The sequence below is a fragment of the Lepus europaeus genome, chromosome X (assembly GCF_033115175.1).
Source record: "Lepus europaeus isolate LE1 chromosome X, mLepTim1.pri, whole genome shotgun sequence".
NCBI classification, from domain to species: Eukaryota; Metazoa; Chordata; class Mammalia; order Lagomorpha; family Leporidae; genus Lepus; species Lepus europaeus.
Window position 1 is genome coordinate 15599536 of NC_084850.1, and position 20531 is coordinate 15620066.

General features: G+C 44.0%; 1 protein-coding gene across 1 annotated transcript in view; it reads left to right on the forward strand.

Annotated features, from left to right (window-relative positions):
• MCF2 (MCF.2 cell line derived transforming sequence) overlaps positions 1-20531 on the forward strand; it is a 179639-nt gene that overhangs the window by 40929 nt on the left and 118179 nt on the right. Inside the window, exon 2 of the mRNA XM_062182994.1 lies at positions 9914-10514. Within this exon, the coding sequence (XP_062038978.1) occupies positions 9914-10514 (601 nt within the window). The remainder of the gene's footprint in view (positions 1-9913; positions 10515-20531) is intronic.

Below are 20531 nucleotides of genomic sequence, written 5' to 3' on the forward strand. Positions count from 1 at the left end.
TAAGTCTGATATTCTCTCTTCTGCTTCGCCCATTCTGTTTTTAAGGCTCTCTAATGTGTTTGTCATTTGATCTATTGAATTCTTCATTTCATTGTGATTTCTCGTCACTATCACAGTTTCTCGTTCTACTAGTTGTTTCATTTCATTTTGATTCCTCCTTAATATTTCATTTTCATGAGAGAGATTTTCTATCTTGTCCATTAAGGATTTCTGTAGTTCAAGAATTTGTTTTTGAGAACTTCTTAATGTTCTTATCAATTTTTTGAGATTCACTTCTTGCATTGCTTCTATCTCATCATCTTCATAATCTTGAATTGGGGTGTCTTTTTCATTTGCGGGCGTCATAGTGTCTTCCTTGTTCTTGTTACCTCGGTTTTTGTGTTTGTTGTTTGGCATGTTGGAGATATTTGGTTTCTTCACTGTGGTGTTTTTTCTTGTTATACTATGGCTCTATATTAAGTGGACTGTCTGCTTTCGGTGGAGCCTTAGAGGCTTGAGATGAGTATGGACTGAGAGCTGTGTTTGGTTCCTCAGGGTTGAGGGTGTGTCAAAGATGACACTCCCAGGTTAGGCGTGGTAAATCTCTTTCTTTCTTTCTTTTTTTGATTCAAAAGGGAAGTAATTCCGCACAGCTGAACGTAATTGGAGGTAGTTAGCAGGCAAATGATATACCCACAGGAGCCAGAGATTGGAAGCTCTTTCCCAAGGACCACACAGGGAATCTCTGCTGCCCTCAGTGTGGGCTCCAATTCTCCTGCAGTCTCCCACTGGGTTGCCAAGTTAGATGCTAATCTCCTGTTATTTCACCCCTCCCCCCCGAGTCAGGTTTTTCTGCTAGGCTCAGGGCCAGTGCAGACCTGAGGTCGCCCTGCTTATGACGTATGTCCAAAATGGCGCCTGCTCTTTGTCTTGCTCGCCTTTGAGGGGTGACTGGAGGGAGAGAAACTCGTGTCTGTATCGGTCACTTTTTGTTTTTTCCTCTCTCTCTTCTAGTTAGCCTGTTGAACTTTTCCCCACGGAGTTTCAAGCCTCGTTCCCTCTAGTCTCCTCTTTCCGCCTCCCTGCTGGTTTCTCGGGCTACTGAGGTTTGGCTCACCTTCGTTCCAGCGCTGGTGTGTTGAGTCCGCCGCTGGTGTCCCGAACTTGGGCTCCCACGCTCTCCAGGCAGGTCCACTGTGAATCACTAGTTCCTGAAGAGTTTCCTCTGTTGTTTCTTCCCCTACTCTTCCTTGACCCTGCGGTATCTCCACTTTTATTAACCTGTCTCGACCCCCGGACTAATAGTGTCCACATTATATATTTTTTATTGATCACTGTTGCCAAAGAATATATACATGTGTGTGTGTGTGTGTGTGTACTTTTTTTTTATTTGAAAAGCACAGCAATGGGGATGTTGAGAATCTTGGAGAAAGAGATATTTCATCTGCTGCTACACTTTCCAAATGCCCACAACAGCCAAAGTTATGCCGGGGTAAAGCCAGGAGCCCAGACCTGTATTCGGTTCTCCCAGGAGGATGGCAGGGAGTCACATGCTTGAATCATCACTTGCTCTCTCCCATAGTGTGCATCAGCAAAGCTGGATTGGGACTGGAATAGCTGGTACTCTGATGTGGTATGTGGGCTTCCAAAGTAGAAGCTTAAGCTGCTGTGCCATAACACCTGCCCCCAAAGTATATATTTTTGAAAAATAACCAGGTGATTTGTACAATTATTCGATCTTGAGTCTTATTACCTGTACTTCTATCCACGTGTAAATCAAACAAAGAGTTGGTAAGATTGATTCCAAATTTCTACTCCTGTCTCTAATTTGGCCTCAAGTAGGTAACCTTTACATTCCCAATATATTTTCATAGTTAGAGCATGTACTTAAAGCCTGTACTTCATAAAAGCACTGCCAACATTTATGAAATGCAGTTGTCTGCTCCACTACCAGTGTAGTTGCTTTGGACATATTCTTTAAGCTTTTGGCGGACAGAACAGCAAGTTTTGAAAGGGATTCTTCTTTTAACAAATAACAAAAAACATTTACTTCTGAAACAATGTTTCCCTCGGAAAGCAAAATTGGGCCTCTAAAATGGCAACAGATGGAAAATTTTACAAATGAAAACAAATGAGAGTAAGATTTCTGAGGAGTTTTCTGAGAAAGGGTAAACAATAAGTCAATGTTAAAGCCCTGAATAAGATCAATTCGTTCATTGATCTCTTTAGACTTACTTAGCTCAGAGTGTCAAAGTGGCCTCCCCTGTATTTAACATGCTTTTCATGATTTATACAGACATGTAGTTGGTTACATGATGCCAATCTAGAATTAAATGAGATTTTATGTTGCATTAATTATAATGTATTTGCTGGTGCTCTTTTTGTTGCAAATGATAGATCTCCAACTGCAAACCAAATAAAACATACTGATGTATGTAGCTGAATAACGCAGGGGGTGTGTATTTATTCAGGCATGGCTGGATCGAGATGTTCAACTAATGTCATCAGAAATCTTTTTGTATCTGTTAGCTCTGCTTTCATCATTTTGGTTTCATTCACAAGCAAGCTATATTTGTATATTTAGGCTTACCTCAACCTTATAACTAACAATCCAGCAAAGACAGTTTCTACTTTTTTATTGGTTCCAGAAAGTCCTGGGATTGTTTCTTATTGGTTTAAACCTAGAACAGTGCCCAAGGGCATAGACAGAAGACACTGATTTACTAGGCCTGAACAACCCTCCCACCCTAAAGTAGAGGTTTGCTAGCAGTCTTGTCTACATCTTGTGGATTTACTAGGGAATGGGACAGAGGAGATTCTCCACAGGAAGACTGAAATATGTAGATGCCAATTAGGCAGTCAAAAATAACAAATGCCCTTATATACATGGCAAAGAAACTACTACAATATGAGACTCAATACAGCCCTTTATATAATCATACTTAATCCGTGCACATTGTGAGGTTGCTATTATTCCTATTCTATAAATGATAAATTGTTGCTTGGTTGTTTGGTAGCCCTCTCACACATCACTAACTTCCTGAGTTCTGCAGAACCAACCAAATCAAAGTAAAGTTGCCTTTGAAATCATTTGCTTATCTCCACTTTCAGCATTTCAGATACTAGTTTTTCAAAACTTGCACTTAATTTACTATAATAATATTCTCTGTTACTCAAATTCCCTCTGTTATACCTAGAGGAAATGAGATACACAAATGTAGATGAATGACATGAAATCTTACCAAATAAATCACAGACTGGAGAGAAGAATTTGATACAAGTTTAGTTCATTCTTAGACTTCATTCTTGAACATTAATGGAATACCCAAGGGCCTTATTTCCAAAGATTTTAGTTATATTGTAAGCTCAGTGTGGGAGAACGCAAAAGACTACACTATAGTGTGGGAATCTGAAAGTGCTGTAGAAATTAGGATTGAGTCACAGCTATGTATTTTTTTCTTCAGATCTAAGAAACCCTAAGTTTAGTGGGTTTTTTTTTGAATAAGGATCTACATTAAAATTTAGACTTTTTTTACACATTGTTCCTTTTTTTAAAAAAAATTATTTATTGGAGTAGCCATGGTGTAGACACAGCCTGCGGTGCTAGCATCTCATATGGGCACCGGTTTGAGTCCTGGCTGCTCCACTTCTGATCCAGCTCCCTGCTGAATGGCCTGGGAAAGCAGTAAAAGATAACCGAAATAATTGGGCCCCTGCACCTATGTGGGAAACCCAGAAGAAGCTTCTGGCTGCTGGCTTCAGATCAGTACAGCTCTGGCTGTTGTGGCCATTTAGGGAGTGCACCAGCAGATGGAAGACCTTTCTCTTGTCCCTCTCCCTCTCACTGTTTGTAACTTTGCCTCTCAAATAAGTAAAAAATAAATATTTAAAAAATATTTATGTAGTTTGTTGGTTGAAAGGCATTACATCAAACAGAGAGGGAGAGATACTACCCTAGATGGCTGCAATAGTGAGGGCTGGGCCATGCTGAAGCCTGGAGCCAAGAACTTTGTTAGGGTTTCCCATGTAGATGGCCGGGATTCAAGTACTTGAACTGTAATCTGCTGCTTTTCAGGTGCATTAACCAGGAGCTGGATCTGAAGCTGAAAGAGACTGTTGCTGAAAAGACTGTTGCTGAAAGAGAGTGTTGCTCTGATATAGGATGCTGGCCTGTGTCACAATGCTGGTCCCATTCATTATTACTTTATTCACCAATTTGATTAACCCACATTGTGAATTCCTACTACATGTCAGGCCCTGGAAAAGAGTGCTTAGTAAGATCTTCATTCTGCAAGCAGTTGCAATGCATGCTGAGAATCCATTTGAGGAAGGTAGAGCAAATGGGCATGAGAGAAAGCATCAGGCTTGTGGGGGTTAACAAACCTTCAGAGAGAAAGTGGTTATTTTCAATGATAACAATTAGCCATCCTGAAGGACCCCACCTAAATTCAGTCTCTCCTGTGTCCTTTCTCTCTGCCTTCTCATCTATCTATCTATCTATCTAATCTATCATCTATAATCTATGATTTCACTCAATGTTTCATTCAGCATTCTTTTTTAAAATTTATTTAAGTTATACAAGTTTAATGTATTTCATATATACAGATTTAGGAACACAGTGGTATCTTCTATCCTACCCTCCCTCCCACCCAAGCTCCAACCCTTCTTCCTCCTCTCTCTCTGTCATTCCCACTCTTAATTTTTACAAAGACCTATTTTCAGTTTACTTTATGATCATATAGTTAACCCTACACTAAGTGAAAGAGTTCAACAAATAGTATGTAGAAAAGAAAAACAAAACAAAACAAAACACTGTTCCTCAACAGAAGAGACAAGGGCTGTAAACAATCCTCAAATCTCCAAATGTCCATTTCACTCCTAAACGTTACATTTTAGGTACTCTATTAGTTAACTCAGATCAGGGAAAACATATGGTATCTGTCTTTATGGGGCTGCCTTATTTCACTAGGTATAATGGTTTCCAGTTGCATCCTTCTTGTTTTAAAAGACAGGATTTCTTTTTTTTTTTTTTACAGTTGAATAGTACTCCATAGTGTATAAACACAATCATTTCTCTATCCAGTCAACAACTGATAGACATCTAGGTTGATACCATATCTTAGCTATTGTGAATTGAGCTGTAATGAATATGGGGGTGCAGATAACTCTTTCAGATGCTGATTTCATTTCCCTTGGGTAAATTCCCAGGAGTGGGATGGTTAGATCATAGGGTAGGTCTATATTCAGATTTCTGAGGTATCTCCATACTGTCTTCCACAGTGGCTGCACCAGTAGACCAGGGTATATTTTCCCCATATCCCACCTGCATTTATTCTTTGTTGATTTCTGTATGAGAGATGTTCTAACTGGAATGATGTGAAATTTTATTGTGGTTTTGATTTTGATTTCCCTGATTTCTAGTGATCCAGACCTGGCAATCGTGGCTAACTTGGAAGTGAACCAGTAGATGGACGATTTCTCTCTCTCTCTCTCTCTCTCTCTCTATAAATCTGCCTTTTAAATAAATAAGTAAATCTTTTTAAAAAGCGATTTACCAATTTTATGAGTGAAAAATGGTGTCATGGGGTTCTTTTGTTTTTTAAAATATTGAAGATAAATCCCAAATGGGCACCAGTTCAATCCTGGCTGCTCTACTTTTTCAAGTGTCTGCAGGCCATTTGAATTTCCTCTCTTGAAAAATCCCTTTTTAAGCCCCTTGCCCATTTTTTAATTCGATTGTTTGTTTTATTGTTGAATTTCTTGAGCTCTTTGTAGATTCTGGATGTTAATTTTTTTAAAAAAATTATTTGACAGGTAGAGTTACAGACAGTGAGAGAGAGAGAGAGAAAGGTCTTCATTCTGTTGGTTCACTCCCCAAATGGCAGCCACGGCTGGAGCTACGCCCATCCGAAGCCAGGAGCCAAGAGTCTCCTCCTGGTCTCCCATGTGAGTGCAGGGGCCCAAGCACTTGGGCCATCCTCCCCTGCTATCCCAGGCCACATCAGAGAGCTGGACTGGAAGAGGAGCAACCAGGACTAGAACCCGGCGCCCATAGGGGATGCTGGCGCCTCAGGCAGAAGATTAACCAAGTGAGCCAAGGCACCAGCTCCTGGATGTTAACTTTTTATCAGTTGCATAATTTACAAATATTTTATTCCATTCTTTTGGTTGCCTCTTCACTTTGCTAAGTCTTTCTTTTGCAGTGCAGAAAGCTTCTCAGCTTGATGTAATCACATTTGTCCATTTTGACTTTGATTGCTTGTGCTTCTGAGGTCTTTTCCAAGAAGTCTTTGCATATGCCAATGTCTTGCAGAGGTTCCCCAATGTTCTCTAATAATTTGATTGTATTGGGTTGTATATTTAGGTCTTTGATCCATTTTGAATGGATTTTGTGTAAGGTGTAAGGTAGTGGTCTAGTTTCATACTTTTGTATGCAGAGATCCAGTTTTCCCAGCACCATTTGTTGAAGAGACTGTCCTTGCTCCAGGGATTGATTTTAGCTCCTTTGTCAAAGATAAGTTGTTTGTAGATACGTTGATTGATTTCTGGAGTTTCTATTTGGTTCCATTGGTCTACAAGTCTATTTTTTTTGCCAGTACCAGGCTGTTTTGATTATAACTTCCCTGTAGTATGTCTTGAAATCTGGTATTGTGATGCCTCTGCCTTTGCTGTTATTCAGCATTCTTCTAATGCTTGTATATGATATGTAGTTTAGATTACAATGCACATCAATCTTCCATGCACAGATAATCCAATCATACAAAGTTGTGGATATTTTATTTTCTTTTTTTTTAAAGAATTATTTATTCATTTGAAAGCAAAGTTACAGAGAGTCAGAGGCAGAGAGAAAGAGAAGAGAGAGAGAAAGAGAGAGAGAGAGAGAGAGAGAGAGAGAGAGAGAGAGGTGTTCCATCCACTGGTTCACTCTCCAACTGTTCACAAGGGCCAGAGCTGGGCCAGGAGCCTGGAGCTTCTTCTGGGTCTCCCACATGGGTGCAGAGGCCCAAGCACTTGGGCCATCTTCCACTGCTTTCTCAGGCCATAGCAGAGAGCTGGATTGGACTTGGAGCAGCCGAAACTAAAACCAGTGCCCATATGAGATGCCGGCACTGCAGGTGGTGGCCTTACCTGCTGCACCACAGCGCTGGCCCCTAACCTTTGTCTTTTTCGAGATTGTTCTGGCTATTCTTTATTCCTTGAATTATACTATTCTTTTGATCACTATATTTTTTTGTACATTTGTGATCTGACTTTTGCTTATGAATTTTAATTACACAGAAGTTTAAATATTTGTCAATTTTATTGGTCTCTCTTGATTTTTATATTGTTTTCATATTTAGTAAATATTACTTTATATTGTTAATTTCTTTATAGCTTTCTAAACCTAAACTTACTTTTCTACTTATCTCCTTTGTTTTAAAACAATGAATTACAAGGGCCAGCATTGTAGTTCAGCAGGTTAAGCTCCTGTGATAACTGGCATCCCACATCAGAGCACCTTTTAGAGTCCCAGCTATTCTACTTTCTATCCAGTCCCTGCTAATGCACCTGGGGAAGTAGCTGTTGATGGCCTAAATACTTGGGCCCTTGCCACCCATGTGGGAGACCAGTATGGAGTTCCTGGTTCCTGGCTTCAGCCTGGCTCAGCACTGGCTTGGAGAATGAACCAGCAGATGGAAGATCTCTCTCAGTGTGTGTCTCCTCTCTCTGTCCTCTGCTTTTCAAGTAAATAAATAAATCTTAAAAAAAAACCCAGTGAGTTACAATAACAAGTGCTCACCAAAAAAAATGTAATTACTTATTAAGCAAATATCACCAGCATTGTCCTACAACTGTGAGCTCTCCAATTTCACTCTTCAGAGATCACCACAGTTAGCAGTTTGTATATTTTTCAACCATTTTCTATGCAGATAAATTTGTATAGTTGTTAAAAAGGGGGATTAAATTATCAATACTTTTTTTCGCCTTTTTTGCACTTGACAGTATAGCAGAATGTCTTTTCAAAAGTAGGTTGCTCTCATACATTTTTCTTCTTTTTTTTTTCTTTTTTCTTTTCTTTTTTTTTGACAGGCAGAGTGGACAGTGAGAGAGAGAGACAGAGAGAAAGGTCTTTTTTACCGTCGGTTCACTCTCCAATGGCTGCTGCTGCTGGTGCTCTTCGACCTGCGCACCGCGCTGATCCGAAGCCAGGAGCCAGGTGCTTATCCTGGTCTCCCATGGGGGTGCAGGGCCCAAGCACTTGGGCCATCCTCCTCTGCACTCCCAGGCCACAGCAGAAAGCTGGACTGGAAGAGGAGCATCTGGGACAGAATCCGGCGCCCCGACCGGGACTAGAACCCGGTGTGCCAGCGCCGCAAGGTGGAGGATTAGCCTATTGAACCGCGGTGCCGGCCTCTCATGCTTTTTTTTAAAAAAGATTTTTTTATTTATTTGAGAGGCAGTTACAGAGAGAGGCAGAGACGGGGGGTGGGGGGGGGAGGTTTCTATCCACTGGTTCATTCCCCAGATGGCTGCAATTGCCAGAGCTGAGGTGATCCGAAGCCAGGAGCCAGAAGCCAGGAGCCAGGAGCCAGGAGCTTCTTCCAGGTCTCCCACATTGGTGCAGGGGCCCAATGACCTGGGCCATCTTCTACTGCTTTCCCAGGCCATAGCAGAGAATTGGATCAGAAGTGGAGTAAGTGGGATGCCGGCGCTTCAGGCCAGGGTTTTAACCTGTTGTGCCACAGCACTGGCCCCATCTCATGCTTTTTTATAATGGTAAGGGGAGCGTTTCCTACCCCAAGATTATAAAAAACTCTCTGTATTGTCAGCTAGCATGTTTGTAGATTGTCACTCATTTGTGTCTTATTTATTTTAACTTATTTTACAACTGTAGTATTAGTGGGATTCTTAATGTCTTAATTCTTAATGTCTTAATTTCCTCACAGCAGTGAGGAAATCATAAGTGGTTGCTTCTCTTCACTCTGCATGTGCTTAAGAACAGGGATGGGAAGCATTCTTACTGATTGAAGCCATTCAGATGGCTTCAGTTGCATAGAGGAAGGTGTGTGTGTGTGTGTGTGTGTGTCCCTCTCTACTCACTCTGCTCTTGCTTTTTGTAATTGCCTGCATGCACCCTCCTCTGTTATAAATCAGTGTTTCCCCATAGAAAGTTCAGAAGAGTCATTTGGAATGATTGTCCTATGGAACATGAATATGCTCTGCTCTCAGAAATGGTTGACAACAGTAGGATCAAAGAAGAGAATGGCCCTTGCAGTTCCTATAAGGATTTTTTCCACCTTCAGAATAAAACTGGGGTGCATTCCTATAGCATTGACTGGACTTCAGACCTACAGACTTTTTAGGCTGCCTTCCCCTCTCACACCGACTTTCCTGGGTTGGCTTCAAGCTTCTGGGCAGGGCTCCAGCGGGTCCTGCACTCTCCTTTCCCTCCAGGCACTGCAGAGCTCCCTCTTCACTGAGCTAGTATGTGGAGGCTTTGGCCTCATGGCAGGGAAAGAGCTCTGCCTCTTTAAGGGGTTTCCTCTTCTTACCTGTTCCTCATTTTAGGTCCAGTCTCCTAATGTCCAAGAGAGACAGCAGCCCAGGTGTCTAGACACACGACTTCCTAAGATCCAAATGGTTGGAAATCAGAGGTCTTGGAAAACCTTGTTATCCTCGAGGCCTGAGATCAGATTGTGTGTGCTTGCTTTTGCGGGGGAGGGAGAAGGGAGGGAGTATTCCAGCTTCAGCACAGGCTCATCTCTCCTTGGCGCCAGCAGGGACAGTAGCTCTGCTGGGGTTACTTGCATGTACTCACACTGTGCAACTCCCCAGCGCCACGAATCTTTGCCCTGGCCAATACTTACTGGGATGCCAAGAAACTGGCAAGACTGGGCCATCTCCTCCCACCAAGTGTGCTTGCTTAGTCCTGCCTTCTTTCTGCTGACAACAGGCGTCTCTGCAGGGGTCTTCCCTTTTGGCTTCTAGCATCTCAGTTCCTCAACCTCCTTCAGCCCTGCCTCCCCTCACCACTGGGAAGCTACGTAGGGGCGTGGATGCGCACCCTGGGAGAATTGTCCAGGCTGCCTCTGCAGCCAGAAGTGCTCCAACGGAGCTCCAAATTCCGAGCAAATTCCCGGTTCCGGGAGCCCCGAGCTCTGTGGTCTCTGATCAGCGCTGCCTGTCCTACAGGGCTCTGTCGAGTTGGCCTTGTCAGCGGCGGGACCCTCTGGCGGTATCAGAGCGCTCAGAGGTGGCGGCGCGAAGGGCACAGCTAGGTAGCGGCAGCTGGGACCCCAGCATGGGGATGACAACAGCAAGGTCCTGGCCCCACCTAAGTGTGCCCACGCGAGCAGCCAGGCAGTTTCTCCAAGCTGCTCCCTCAGCGCCACAGATCCGAGGTCTGCTGCTAAAACCCGACGGAGGCACTTTAGTGCCAGTAGTCCAGGCGATTTCACTGCAGATAGACACGGCCATGGCCCTGCAGCGCGTGAGGGTTGCTGAAAAGTACGGAAAGAGCTGTCTCTGCTTCCTGCATGATGTCTTCGTGGAAGGTAAGTCCCCTTCACCCCCCGGACTCCCTGTCCTGCAGCCATCGACTTCTGCCCAGCTCCCCTGGCTCTCCTGCATCTTCCTCTCCCTGCCCCCGCCTCCGCTCCCGCTCCCTCCTTAACCATGTCTTCTGCACACCCCGCACGCGCACACTTCCCGCTGCAGTGGCGCACCGGACAGTGAGCGGCTGGCCAACTGCCGCGCCGCAGGCTTGCAGCTCTTGTGCCCACCCCGACGCGGCGGCTCCCCGTGAGAAAGTTCGGGGAGCCATGCGTGAATGTCTGCGCCACGGCTGCTCCAGGTCGCCTATCCGCTTCTCTCAAGAGATCTGGGAATAGATGGTGGCCTCTTCTAACTCCGCCTCCCGCACACCAGAACTCTGCCTTCCCGAGCGTGCAGCTCCTGAAGCTGGAAAAGCGAGAGCTTTCTTGGATAAGGAAGTGTGAGGGAAACCAAGTCAAACTGGCACTGAAATTCTGAGACCAGGGACACTGCGGTTGGAAGAGTTGTAGGGAAAGAGCTGCCGCCAGCGATTTGGGCTTTTCACCCAAAGGAGAGGCAGCTTTCTAAGGCAGAAGTTCTTATTTGTCTGGAAGGACAGGCAGAAGAAAGCTAACAAGCTCACAAAACCTTTACCGCCGCTACGCGGTCTGGTTAAGCGGTGTAACATGGACTTGGTGCATACACGTGTACCCCGCGGGAGTTGCCGCGTTTGAGGGGATAGTGTAGCAGGGAAGGTGTTTCAGGCTCAAGGGCTCCAAGGAGGTAGTAACTTTCTATGGGACCTTGCAGAACGGGCCCTGGGAACAGGACTTTAAATTCGGCCAAGACTTCTCTGACAAGTCTTGCCAAGATGCTGTAACTGATGAAACGTCTTCTCCTCCTCATCCTCCTTCTTTCTTCTTCCTTCCTTTCCATGTCTCCTCCTCCTCCTTCCTCCCTCCCTCCCTCCCTCCCTTCCTCCCTCCCTCCCTCCCTTCCTCCTCCTTCCTCCCTCCTCCTTCCTCCCTCCTCCCTCCCTCCTTCCTCCCTCCTCCTTCCTCCTTCCTTCCTTCTTTGCCTCCCTTCCTTCCTTCCTCCCTCCCTTCCTTCCTCCCTCCCTCCCTTCCTCCCTTCCTCCCTCCCTCCCTCCCTCCCTTCCTCCCTTCCTCCCTCCCTCCCTCCCTTCCTCCCTCCCTTCCTCCCTTCCTTCTTTCCTCCCTCCCTCCTCCCTCCCTCCCTTCCTTCTTTCCTCCTTTCCTTCTTTCCTCCCTCCCTCCCTCCCTTCCTCCCTCCCTTCCTCCTTCCTCCCTCCCTTCCTCCCTCCCTCCCTTCCTTCTTCCTCCCTCCCTTCCTTCCTCCTTCCTCCCTCCCTTCCTCCTCCCTTCCTCCCTTCCTTCCTTCCTTCCTCCCTTCCTCCCTCCCTTCCTTCCTTCCTCCCTCCCTCCCTTCCTCCCTCCTTCTTTCCTCCCTCCCTTCCTCCTCCCTCCCTCCCTCCCTTCCTCCCTTCCTCCCTCCCTTCCTCCCTCCCTTCCTTCCTTCCTCCCTCCCTCCCTTCCTCCCTCCCTTCCTTCCTTCCTCCCTCCCTCCCTTCCTCCCTCCCTCCCTTCCTTCCTCCCTCCCTCCCTTCCTCCCTCCCTCCCTTCCTTCCTCCCTCCCTCCTTCTCCCTCCCTCCCTCCCTTCCTCCCTTCCTCCCTTCCTCCCTCCCTTCCTCCCTCCCTTCCTTCCTTCCTCCCTCCCTCCCTTCCTCCTCCCTTCCTTCCTTCCTCCCTCCCTCCCTTCCTCCTCCCTTCCTTCCTTCCTCCTCCCTCCCTTCCTCCCTTCCTTCTTTCCTCCCTCCCTCCCTCCCTCCCTTCCTCCCTCCCTCCCTTCCTCCCTCCCTCCCTTCCTCCTTCCTCCCTCCCTTCCTTCCTTCTCCTCCCTCCCTTCCTCCCTTCCTCCCTTCCTCCCTTCCTCCCTCCCTTCCTTCCTTCCTCCCTCCCTCCCTTCCTTCCTCCCTCCCTCCCTTCCTCCCTTCCTTCCTTCCTTCCTCCCTCCTTCCTTCCTTCCTCCCTCCCTTCCTCCCTTCCTCCCTTCTTCCTTCCTTCCTTCCTCCCTCCCTTCCTCCCTTCCTCCCTTCCTCCCTTCCTCCCTTCCTTCTTTCCTCCCTCCCTCCCTCCCTCCCTTCCTTCCTCCCTCCCTCCCTCCCTTCCTCCCTTCCTTCCTTCCTTCCTCCCTCCCTTCTTCCTTCCTCCCTCCCTTCCTCCCTTCCTCCCTTCCTTCCTTCCTTCCTTCCTCCCTCCCTTCCTCCCTTCCTCCCTTCCTTCCTCCCTTCCTCCCTTCCTTCCTTCCTCCCTTCCTCCCTCCCTCCCTCCTCCCTCCCTTCCTTCCTTCCTTCCTTCCTTCCTTCCTTCCTTCCTCTTTCTTCTCCTCCTTTTTCTTCTTTAATTTTGATTGTCTTTATTTTGCAGATTGGTCATTTCCAAGTTGCTCTTTTTTTAAAATTTTATTTAAGGTATGCAAATTTCATGTATTTCCTGTATACAGATTCAGGAACATAGTGCCTTTGTATGCTTCCAAAGTAGTCTGGGCTGCTTCTGCTACACCTTGCTATCAGAATTTTAATATTCAACAGATAGATTTGGCAGCAAGTTTCTAGGGATCAGATAGCTGCACCATGGGTCCCAAATATCCCTTCTTATTCAGTCAGGGCTGCCTGCAATTTCCAAGTAGGCCATGCAAACCTCTTTAGTTACACCAGAGTCACAATCCAAGGCTGTGTACTATGGGTCTCCATTAGGCAGAACTCTTTGGTCTTGTTTTGTCAGGAAGTAGTCAGTATTATTTTTTACACATATCAATCATAAAGTGGGGGTGTAGTGATGGAGCACAAACCCTTCCTGTCTTAAAAATGTTTTTGGAGGCTACAAAAGAAGCTTGTTGAAACTTTTTGTGCAGTGAAAAGTAATGTCTGGTTCTCACCTCCTGCATCTTTCCCAGCACTCAAAAATTTCCTCATTGGGGCTGGTGCTGTGGTGTAGTGGTAGGACCGCCACCTGCAGTGCTAGCATCCCATATGGGCACCGGTTTGGGTCCCGGCTGCTCCACTTCCAATCCAGCTCTCTGCTACGGCCTGAGAAAGAAGTGAAGGATGGCCCAGGTCCTTGGGTCCCTGTATCCACATGGGAGACTTGGAGGAAGCTCCTGGCTCCTGGCTCCTGGCTTTGGATCAGCACAGCTCTGGCTGTTGTGGCGAAAGGGGAGTGAACCATCGGATGGAGGACCTCTCCTCTCTCTCTGCCTTTCCTTCTCTTTTTGTGTAACTCTGACTTCCAAATAAATAAATAAATTTTAAAAAATTCCTCATAGGAGAAATGTATGCTTATTCACAAAAGGGAAGTTAGCTATGCTGTGAAATCTAAGTTGGCATTTCTACTGCCATTGATTTCTCTTATTTTTAGAGCTGTGTGCTGTTTCATGCCCACCCAACCCCATACCTTTTCATGCCCACCCAACCCCCACCCAGCCCCATACCTTTGAAGGTTTGTGCCTGTTGGCACCACAAGGCATCACACAGCAAAAATGGCACCAGTTTCTGTGCTGAGTTTTCTTGTGTGCTTGCACTACTTTAGTGCCTTTCAGTATTTTCAGCTGTGTTTGGACCAATGATGTGCCCTGGAGGGGGTCAAACCCCTGTGGCTAGAGCCTACAGCTTAGTACTGTTACATTATATGTGAAAATACTTTAAAATATTCATGTATTTAAGAAAATATGTTTACAAAGATTTTCATGGTGGCAAAAAACTTTCTGAATAATAGCCATTTATAGTCTGCTAGTCCAAGGAATTAGACTATAATGTAATAGGCTAATTGCATATACCTGTGCTCAATCTGCTCTGGGGCAGCCAGAAAAGGGAATGATTGACTTCACTCAGGGAGTTAAAGGAAGACTTCATGGAGGGAACTACTTGAGTTAAATCTTTAGGGATGCATACAAAGTTCTAGGTGGGCAGGAGTGGGTAGGGTGGGCAGGAGGTGTGGTATGCACAAATGTTGAGAAGGGTATTCCAGGCAAAGGAATTAAGATGGGCAAAGATAAGGAGAAAGGGAAGAGCATAGTAGGTTTAGGGAATTGTAGGTGCTTTTTAAATGATTGAAATGAAAGAAGGTAGAGAAGATGAATTTGGAGGGGTATCTGGCAGAGTCTTGTGAGGCATACTAAAAGGTTTTTACTTTATTTCCAGGGCATCAGAGAACCATTGGAGTGTTGTGAGCAGAAGAATAGAGCAAAGTCACATCATGTGGTTGCAGTGAAGAGAAAGAACAGAGATAGGGTGGCTAGTTAGAAAGCAGTTGGAGTAAGCTGAATATGTGTGGATGAAGGCATGAGTTAAGCTATTTCTGGCAATGAGGAGAAGGGGAGAGGTCTGAGAAGAATGGAGAGGGTAGAATTGATCTGACTGGTGACTAGTTGTGGTGTTTAGGGACAGGAACTAAGTTAATTCCAGGTTTCTGATTCAGGTGACTGGGTTGGGAGAGATACTATTAAAATAGGGAATGGAAGGGAAAGAGATGTTTGTGGTTCAATTCTGGGTTTGTGCTTTCTGGAGAGTATTCATGTAGAGCTGACCAGTAGGTCAGCAGCTGAAAAGTAATTTTATTTCCTAGTCTCACATATAAGGCCCATGAAACAACACATGGCACTGCAGTTCTTTCCTTAAATCTACTTATCTCTGGGTTATCTTGATAACTCAGCAAGACTGGTCCAGAAGTAGTAACACATTTATTATAAAACTATATTTGGAACTTGGCCCTTACATAAACAGTTTTTCTTCCTCACATATTTCCTTACCTGATGAAAAAGAAACGAAGAAACAAAGAAAGAAAAATAAAGCAAGCAAGCAACAAGAAAAATAAAGAAAGAAAAGAGAATGCTGACAAGTTCAAGGAAGAAAAAGGGAACTAGTGTGGTTTAAACATAGTGAATGTATTCATGTGTGGGGGTGGGCAAGAGAGAGAGAGAGGGAGAGAGAGAGAGGGAGAGAGCGAGTGAGCACTTGGTAGAGACTTAGGCTTTTGCCCTGAATCACATAAGAAGCTATAAGAAGATTGTGAGCAAAAGGAGTGACTTCTGTTTTAACAGTTTACCCCTGGATGCTGTGTAGAGAACAGATTTAAGGTAGACAATAAGAGACCAATAAGGAGGCTAATAGGATCGGTGATGGCAGCTGGAAACCAAGAGGTAGTCATAGAGGTGATGTTTAGGGATCAGATGCTGGATACACAAGTGTCTTGAAGATAAAGCCAAAACCTTAGTGGTTTAACCCACCCCTTCTTCTTTTTAAATGTTTATTTATATATTTTCATCTATGAGAGAGAGAGAAAGAGAGAGAGAGAGAAAGCTAGACCTATTTTTAAAACAGGTACAGCTTTTATTGAGATACAGTTCATATACCATGCAATTAACTAATTTAAAGTATACAGTTCACTGACTTTTAGCATTATCACTAGAGTTGGGCAGCTATTACCATATATCAGGTTTAGAAGATACCCATCACCAAAAAAGCAAACGTGATACCCGTTAACAGTCACTTTTCATTTTTTTTCAACATCCCTTTCCACCTCCTCTCCCTCCCCACCCAACCAGTGTCACCTTCTGGCAGCCACTAATATAACTTTCTGTGTGTATAGAGGTGCCTATTCTGGACATTTCACATATATAGAATCATATAATATATGATCTCTCTTGACTGGCTTCTTTTACTAAGCATCATAGCATTTACAGAGTTTATCCATGCTGTACCATGTGTCAGTACATCATTTTTTAAAATATTTATTTATTTATTTGAAAGTTACAGAGAGGCAGAGAGAGAGAGAGAGAGAGAGAGAGAGAGAGAGAGGTCTTCCATCTGCTGGTTCACTCCCCAAATGGCTGCAACGGCTGGAGCTGAGCCTATCTGAAGCCAAGAACCTGGAGCTTCTTCTGGGTCTCCTACATGGTTGCAGGGACCCAAGGACTTGGGCCATCGCCTACTGCTTTCCCAAGCCATAGCAGAGATCTGGATCAGAAGTGGAGCAGCCAGGACTTGAACCAGTGCCCATATGGGATACCGTAGGCAGCAGCTTTACCTGCTATGCCACAGTGCTAGCCCCAGTACATCATTCTTTTTTATGCTGAATGTTATTGTGTTATATAAATATACCATATTTTAATGATCAATTTTTAAGTTGATGGACATTTGACTGTTATGTGGCCAGTTTTTTTTAAGTGATTTATTTATTTATTTGAAAGAAAGAGTGACATAGAGAGAGGAAGAGAGAGAGAGATTATGCACCTGCTGGTTCACTCCCCAGATGCCTACAATGGTCAGGGCTGGGTCAGGCTGAAGCCAGGAGCCAGGCACTCCATTCTGGTCTTCCTACTCTTCCAGGCACATTAACAGGGAGCTGGATCTGAAGAAGAGCATTCAGGACTTAAACCATTGGCATTCTGATATGGGATCCCTTTTCTTCAAGCAACAGTTTAACCACTGTGCCACAGAACTGGCCCTGCTGTGAATATTTTTATACAAGGTTTTGTGTGGACGTATGTTTTTATGTTCTTTGATGCCTATCTAGGAGTGGAAATGGCTGGGTCATAGAGTAATTGTATATTTAATCTTTGAGGAACTCCCACACTCTTTTTCAAAGCATTTCCACCATTTTACATTCCCATCGCCGATGTATGAGAGTTCTGATTTCTCCACATCCTTCCCAGTATTTGTTAATCTTTGTCTTTTTTATTCCAGCCACCCGAGTGAGTATGAAATGGTTTCTCATTGTGATTTTAATTTCCATCTTCCCAATAACTAGTGATGTTGAGCACCTTTTCATGTGCTTATTGGCCATTTCTGTAATTTCTTCAGATAATTTTCTATGTAGATTCATTGCCAATTTAAAGTTGGGCTAGCTTTGTTTTTTCTGTTGAGTTTTTAAGAGTTCTTTAAATATTCAGGATTTTAGAGAGATCCTTCTCATATATTTGATATGTAAATATGTTTTCCCATTCTTTCCATTGTCTTTATGTACTTGATATTCAAATGTTCTTAACTTTGATGTAGATCTCTGGTAAATTTTGAGTTATCATTGTGTATGGTGTGTGTTAGTGGTTCAACTTCATTCTTTTGCATATGTACATGCATGTATCCATGCACCATATGTTAAAAAGAATATTCTTTCCTCATTGAAATATCTTGGCACCCTGGCTAAAAAGCAATTGGCCCTAGATATAAAGATTTATTTATAGACTTTTTTTTTATTTTTGACAGGCAGAGTGGACAGTGAGAGAGAGAGATAGAGAGAAAGGTCTTCCTTTTTGCCGTTGGTTCACCCTCCAATGGCCACTGTGGTAGGCACACTGCAGCCGGCGCACCGCACTGATCCGATGGCAGGAGCCAGGTGCTTCTCCTGGTCTCCCATGGGGTGCAGGGCCCAAGCACTTGGGCCATCCTCCACTGCACTCCCTGGCCACAGCAGAGAGCTGGCCTGGAAGAGGGGCAACCGAGAGAGAATCCGTCGCCCCGACCGGGACTAGAACCCAGTGTGCCGGCGCCGCAAGGCGGAGGATTAGCCTATTGAGCTGCGGCGCCGGCTATAGACTTTCAATTCTATTCTACTGACCTATGTATGAGTCTATCATTGTACCTGTCTTGATTACTGTAGCTTTGTACTAAATTTTAAAATCAGGTAATGTAAATTTTCTAAATTTGTTCTTGTTTTTCAGGATTGCTTTGGCTATTATGAGTCCTTGGCATATCCCTATGAATTTTATGATTAGCTTGTCAATTTCCGTGTAACAAGCCATCTGGGATTTTGCTAGGGATTGCATTGAATATGTAGACCAATTTAGGGAGTATCTGAAACTCATTTGTATAGTTGTGTGAATTGAGGTTTTCTCAACTATGGAGTATTCACGTTTAGGATAGTTGGGAATTATTTACTATAATGAATATTTGCATTTTCCTATTAATGTTCATACCATATGGTTATTCATCTTTAGTTTGTCCTGATTTAGAAGAAGAATTGCAATTTATTAATTCATTCCTTTTGGGAGAATTATTCCAGAGATGATGCTAAAGACTTAAGAGGCAAGGAAGTATCAATCAGAGCTCTCCAGGGAAAAAACGTGAATGAGAACAAAGACAACAAAATGTCATTCCTAACTCAATTCAGCATTTGGCAAGCAAGACTGGAGGACTAGGGTGGGGGTAACTCAGAGGGATAAAAGGCACATATTTCCAAATGATTCCGACCATGAATCTGCAAAGAACTTGCCAGGCTGGACAGGACTTTTAGTCAATCTAGTGTGTGATCCTCCTCCCTGTGGCATGAGATGTCTTTCAGGAAAATAGCTTGCAGTAGAGTGGCTGATGCTTTAAGCAGAAAATCATTTGCTTACCATTATTTTTACATAAGTATGCCACTGCATATTAATTTTTTCTTTATAGAATTATTCAGCCCCTCTCAAAATTTACCTACCTGTTTTGTGTTTTTGAGTAACAAATTCATTAGGCTGTGAGTATTAGGTAAGTTCCCTAAACAATGGCAGCGCCTGCTGCTGTATAGGAGAAATCTGCTATCTTTACTGGGTTGGCTTTTACTTTGAAGATGGGTTGAAGACACAGGCTTCTGCAGACAAAGCCTTCACTAAATACCTACAAGAGATAGCATCAAAGGCAGCAACATAGGAGACCAAGCTCATGCTTTACCTCATTTTTCATTATATACTTGTCATTGCTATCTTCCTTCCATCCCTCTCCCTCTTGGCATCTCTTTTTCTTTATTTCTCCTTTCTTACCCTATTTTTTGCCCAATAACTTCAGTACTCTTTTCCCCTATTCTTGGTCTTGGTTTTTGGTAGTTAAGTATCTTTTTTTTACTATTTATTTGACAGATAGAATTAGACAGTGAGAGAGAGAGACAGAGAGAGAGAGAGAGTAAGGTCTTCCTTCCATTGGTTCACCCCCCAAATGGCCGCTACAGCCGGAGCTACACCTATCTGAAGCCAGAAGCCAGGTGCTTCCTCCTGGTCTCCCATGTGGGTGCAGGGCCCAAGCACTTGGGCCATTCTCCACTGCCTTCCTGGGCCACAGCAGAGAGCTGGACTGGAAGGGGAGCAACCAGGACAGAATCTGGCGCCCATATGGAGTGCCGGCGCCGCAGGCAGAGGATTAACCAAGAGAGCCATGGCGCCGGCCCCAGTTAAGTATCTTTTATACCTTCATTTTCTTAGGTTTGTTGTTATTTGATATATATATATATATATATATATATATACATACATACATATGGCTTACATAATACATGGTTATATCTTTGCTTCATTTTTAATAATAGTATTCCTTGTAAAGATTCTAGATGGCATAGAAAGCTGGTAGATGCTACTGGAATATGCACATTGAGTAACTTTGTGGTTAAGGGGTCTGGTTGAGACTGAACTTCCCTGTGAAGACTGGCTTGGTCAGGGCAGCAGCAGTTGCTATCAGTCAAGAGCTGCCCTTTACTGTTGTCATAGAGTCTTTATGTGCACTTTTATGCCACTGTTAGTTTACTTGAAACATTAGCTGTTAAATACCCAATCCAATGACAAGAAAACCTTAAACATTATTTTAAATCATATTTCCTCTGTTTAAACTGAAATGCTGTGATTAGATATGGTGTATGTATTCTTAGACTCTGATGACACTTATAAGGAATATGTGTATTTGGGGAATTTTTTTGAATTTGCAGTTGCAAATCACATCATGGGATTAGTCAGAAAGCAAAAAGCAGCAGCTTTGTTTTTATTTTTCATATGCTGCAATTGTCAGTTTACAAAAGAGGGTCAGTTTTGCTTCCTTTGTTAACACATTGGAAGGACCATTAAGAGATGCTGTGTGTCCTTCTGCATGCATTGTAAGCTAAAGGAAATCGTTTTAATTGGATTTACCATTGCAGATGCTGTGTATTTCAAAATTAGATTTTCTGAACAGAAGAAGAGATGAATAGCCATGGAGTAAGAGATCTGGCATTTAGTCATGTGT